We start from the raw sequence: 5,091 nt of genomic DNA, 5'->3' as shown, positions 1-5,091 counted from the left end.
ACCCTGGGCACTGTCTCTGAGCTGCTTTTGCTCAAGGCTAGTACTCTGCCACTTGAGCCACAGAACCACTTCCTGCTTTGTTTGTTAGATTAAATGGGGATAAGTTCTCGCAGACTTTCCTGCTCTGGCTGGCTTGAAAAGGCAATCCTCAAATCTCATCCTCTCGAGCCCCCAGTGCCTGGCTCCCAAACTTCTTTTCTGGGAATGCCTTGAACCGAGATCCCCAAATCTCTGCTTCCTGAGGAACTAGGATTACATGCTTGCACCACCACACTCAATTTCATGTTCTTTTTTTTTTTTTTGCCAGTCCTGGGCTTGAGCTCAGGGTCTGAGCACTGTCCTTGGAGTTTTCTCAAGGCTAGAGCTCTACCACTTGAGCCTCAGCACCACTTCTGGCTTTTTTCTATGTATGTGGGGTACCGAGGACTCGAACCCGGGTCTTCATGCATCCATTTCCTGTTCTTATTTGGTCAACTCACATGCAGTCAGTTGGATACTCTCTCTGTGTCCTGATCTGTATTGTTTTGGTTGCTTAGCACTTTTCTGATTTCGCCACCTTCAAGTCATAGCACAGTTTCTCCTGGCTACTCTACAAATGGAGAAACCAAGTATATGCAGCTTTGGGGTTCTCTGGCTCGGTGCTGCTGGAGCAGGGAGGTTGCCAGGGTTGGGGCGACTCAGAAGGGGAGAGACCGGGTCCCTCTCGACGGGGTCCCCTGGCCGCCCGGCCCTCCCCGCACCTCGGCCAGCCCCCCGCGCGAGGCGGAGCCGGCTCTCCCTCCACCGCACTCGGGGATTAGCGCGCTCCGGGCCCCCGCAGCGGGATTAGCCCGCGTGGACCCCGCACCCGCTCCGGGGATTACCGCGCGCTCCCCACGACGTCTATATATGCCCGTGGCGGCCGCCCCAGGGCTGGGCGCGCATGGCGACGGCGGCGGGGGGCGCGCCAAGCCGCGGGGGGCCCGGGCGGCCTTGCCCCTTCTCCATCGAGCACATCCTCTCCAGCCTGCCAGAGCGGAGTCCCCCGATCCGACCCGCCCGGCCACCACCGCAACCCAGCAGCCGCCCGAGCCCCGCCGAGCCCGCGGAGCCCGGGACGCCCGAGGTGGTGCCCTGCGCCTGCTGTTGCTGCTGCGGCCCCCGCGCGGTGCAGCGGGGACCCCGGGAAGCGGCCGCCGGGCTGGGTGAGTGAGTGCAGGGCCGGATCGGGGAAAGGGGGGGGACCCCAGGCCACCCCCCATCACCCGGGGGACAGACACCCCTAACGCCTCCGCGGTCTCCCCGCAGGCTCGCGTCTGTCTTGGCCCTTGAGGCTGGGCCCCCCGGCGCCTCTGCCCTTGGCGGCGCCGGCCGGAGGCTCGGGGACGCTGCCGGGGACCAGCGGTCCCGGGCCGCAGCGGCGCACGAGACGCCACCGCACCATCTTCAGCGAGGAGCAGCTGCAGGCGCTCGAGGCGCTCTTCGTGCAGAACCAGTATCCAGACGTGGGCACCCGGGAGCGCCTGGCCGGCCGCATCCGCCTGCGCGAGGAGCGCGTGGAGGTGCGCGAGCGGCCGCCCCGCGGGGGACGGAGAGGCTCTGGTCTGGGGGGGCTGGAGAGGGGGGGTGTGTGGGAAGGGTGCGCGCGTTGGCTGTCACGGCAACTGCCAAGGGGGCCCCAGGCGGTTTTCTTTATTCTACATCTCCTCACTCCAAGGAAGGAGGCATGGGTCCACGTTCCAGATGTTTGGGGAAGTTCAGAAACTCACACGTTTGCAAAGAGGGGGGTCCAGTTGGCGCTGAGCATTCAATCCCACAGCCACGGTTAGCATCTGCCTGGTGGCAGCCAGGTGCGGGTGGCTCCCATCAGTCATCCTAGCTACTTAGGAGACTGAGGTCTAGGGATCTTGTTTTGAAGCCAGAAAAGTCCATAACATGCCCGTGTTAACCAGCAAAAGGTATAATGCTGGGAAGTGGAGCTGTGACTCAAGTAGTAGAGCAAAAGAACACCAGCCTTGAGCAGAAAAGACAACACCTAAGCCCTGAGTTCAAATCCCAGTACACGCCCATGCATACACGCGTGGAAAGTAGCACTCACCTCTGTCTACCCACACCCTTAATCAAAGTCTTCTGTTCCTCGCTCTGGAACCCCAGATCCTGGAAGTCTGAGCAGTCCCCTCTTCCTCCCTCTTTCTCCCTAGGTCTGGTTTAAAAACCGACGGGCCAAGTGGCGACACCAGAAAAGGGCGTCATCGTCTTCAAGGCTCCTTCCAGACCCTAAAAAAGCTCCCAAGGAAAGCTGCTGCTGATCTAGCAAGCCACCCCTGGCCTTGGCTGTGACCTTGGGACCCCACACAGAAAGAAAACAGATCTCCTTGATGAACAAGGACTCTAGGAGAGGAAGCAACGCCTTCCAAGAGTCTCCACACTTGCCTGTCACAGGAGCTAGTACTGGGTGTGTGTGCATGTGTGTGTGGCAGAGACAACTCCCCTCTCAAGGAAGGGTATGCTAAGTACCTAGATGCCCTCTCCCCCTGGAAGATAGGTATGAGGAAGATTCCTTTGTAGGTGGATTAGGGTCACGGAACAGTCACCCACTGTCCAGGGAGGTACTAACTCCACCCCAGAGCATTGCTTTTTAACAGAGGGCCCAGAATCTTTCCCTGTGGCCTCCATCCCCAGCTACGCTGTCTCCATTTTTTCCTCATGTAGACATGGACCCCTTTGATGCAAGCTCTGCAGCATTTGGATACCCTGTCTCTTCAAAGATCCTGTACTAGGCTGGGGCATTTGCCCCTGCAGAATAAGGTTGGAAGTAATTTCCAGCTTTTCACCTGCACCTTAATCTTTGAGTCCTGCTGATAGCAAGAAATACACAAAAACTACAAATGCCATAAAGGCAGTCCAGAGTCCCGTATTGACCTGAATTCCATGTCCCACGCAGCTGGTAGCTGTCCTTCCTCTCTCCTTCCAACAGTGTGTGTGTGTGTGTGTGTGTGTGTGTGTGTGTAGTGGGGGGTGGACTGGTGTGTTTTGGGGACCACAACACAGTGAGTCGTCCGTATCCCATGCCAAATGTCTTCCAGAAGAGTAGAGGTCTCAAAGACAGTAGCAGAGTCCCCTGGAGGCTACTGACCTGCTTCATGGATAAAAGCCCTTGGTTTCCTCATTTTGAGGATTTCCATGCCAACCTAGGCTGGGGTAATGAGGTTAGACCCTGGAACTCCATCCTTGCAGCTTTGGAAAAAGTTGTCCTTCTCTCTATCATCCTGGATAGTGGGCCCTAAAATTCCTAATGCTCCATCTGGCTTGGGCATGTCATTCTGTCCCCTTGTAGGTTCTAGTAGGTATGGGGTGGTATCTGTAAGAGACATAGAAATTAACACTATAGCTCTTGGGGCTCTCAAAGTCTGGTCAGTTTGGATGACTCCAAGTTGGCTTCTAGCTAAAGCTGCCCCAGTATTGCTGGGTGCCTTGAGGACAGGTGCTGTGACTCCCATCTCCATGGGACACACCATTATGGCTGTCACAAAACCCTTCTGGATTTTCAATTACTGGATAGTGATAGTGGATAGTGGTCAGCTCCCTGGAGGCTGGGACACTCCATCTTGCTAGTTTCCAGGTCCCTTGTCCTTGTTAGCTGAACAGCCATCTGTCATCTTTCAGGACAATCATGGTCAGCCAATAGGGTCAAGTGTGTCTGAGCTCTACTTTTCAGGCTCTACTGCCCTTCTGAATTGCCTCCCTCCTCTCTCAACTGCTCTTTGGTAGGCTCACCACCCTCCCCATCCACAAGCTGCCATTATTGTAGACCTCCGGAGGCGCATCTCCTCCTGTTCATTCTCTTCTTAGCTTACCTTTTCCATCCTCAGCTTCAATTCTATTCTTACTGCCACATATCCATTCCCAACTCCAATCCAGGACTCTCCCTTGAGCTAGACATTTATGTCAAACTTCCCCCCCCCCCCCGCATCCACTCTACCAGAAGTCCACAGTTTCCTCAGGATCACCTTGTCCACAATGAGTGTTTCTTGTACAAACCAAGTATATGAACTGGAGTCCCTCATTCATAATACCTGGTCAAACAGCAATTCAAGGGCCGGGAGTTTGGCCTAGTGGTTAAAGTGCTTGCCTAGCATGCACGAAGACCCGGGTTCGATTCCTTGGTACCACATATATAGAAAAAAGCTGGAAGTGGTGCTGAGGCTCAAGTGGTAGAGCTCTAGCCTTGAGAAAGTCCAAGGACAGTGCTCAGGCCCTGAGCTCAAGCCCAGGACTGGCAAAAAACAACAACAACAAAAAAAACAAAAAAAAAACAGCAATTCAATTTTACCTCTAAAGAAACACATCAATCATCCCAATTCTTTCCTTTTTCTTTTTGCCAGTCCTGGGGCATGAACTCAGAGCCTAAGCACTGTCCTTGACCTTTCTCAAGGTAGAACTCCACCACTTGAGCCATAACACCATTTCCGGCTTTTTTTTTTCTATGTATGTGATACCGAGGAATTGAACCCGGGTCTTCATGCATGCTAGGCAAGCACTCTACAATGAGGCCAAACTCCCATCCCCTCCCCCTCAGAATCCACTTTCTTTCAAACTCCAATTGCACCATCCACCACCTCTTGACCATTGAACTCTCTTCAACTATGTCTACAGGCACCTACTCTCCCTTTTAATTTAGAAAAACTCATGAGCACTTATGAGTCTCTCAGCCTAACTTTGGCTTTTTGGCAGCATCTCATACCCCACCCCCTGCATTCTGTGTATATTCAAAAGTCTGCTTTGTAACTTTCCTCCATCCCTCCCACCACTAGAACTTGAATGTGTTCTTTACATTCTTTCATCCCATTGCAATGCCATTAATCTTTTGGTTCTCCAGTCACTTTCTGACCAGGAAATATCCTCTGATTTTCCCCAGGAGATAAAAATTCTTTAAGTGCAAATTCTGGCTGTCAGTTACAACTGTGATTTTACATTGTGTTTGTCTTTCTCATTGAATTGTCAGCTCTATAGAAGCAGGAACATCACTACAGAATCCCCAATTGATCCAAATGAATCAAGAAGTGGCTGCATATCTAAAAACAAAATTGTACTCAATCATTTGTGGCCACA

The 5,091-nt window shown here is 53.4% G+C and overlaps 1 protein-coding gene across 1 annotated transcript; it reads left to right on the top strand.

Annotated features, from left to right (window-relative positions):
* The first annotated feature begins 922 nt into the window (after nt 1-922).
* Nucleotides 923-2,344, top strand: Gsc2 (goosecoid homeobox 2). The gene is made up of 3 exons (XM_090320176.1): nt 923-1,184; nt 1,288-1,541; nt 2,181-2,344. Exons 1-3 carry the CDS (start codon nt 923-925, stop codon nt 2,286-2,288), a joined length of 624 nt encoding a protein of 207 aa, XP_090176302.1. The 3' UTR covers nt 2,289-2,344.
* Nucleotides 2,345-5,091: the final 2,747 nt, after the last annotated feature.

Source organism: Megascapheus bottae, chromosome 28 (assembly GCF_031878675.1).
Source record: "Megascapheus bottae isolate mThoBot1 chromosome 28, mThoBot2.hap1, whole genome shotgun sequence".
NCBI lineage: Eukaryota > Metazoa > Chordata > Mammalia > Rodentia > Geomyidae > Megascapheus > Megascapheus bottae.
Note: the sequence above shows the minus strand (reverse complement) of the source record. Positions and strands in the feature narration are given on the sequence as shown.

Bases quoted from the DNA above. Each gene is read 5' to 3' on its own strand.
- Gsc2 (XM_090320176.1), top strand. From the start codon at position 923: ATGGCGACGGCGGCGGGGGGCGCGCCAAGCCGCGGGGGGCCCGGGCGG. The intron at 1,185-1,287 runs GTGAGTGAGTGC...GTCTCCCCGCAG, and splicing joins GGAAGCGGCCGCCGGGCTGG to GCTCGCGTCTGTCTTGGCCC. The intron at 1,542-2,180 runs GTGCGCGAGCGG...CTTTCTCCCTAG, and splicing joins TGCGCGAGGAGCGCGTGGAG to GTCTGGTTTAAAAACCGACG.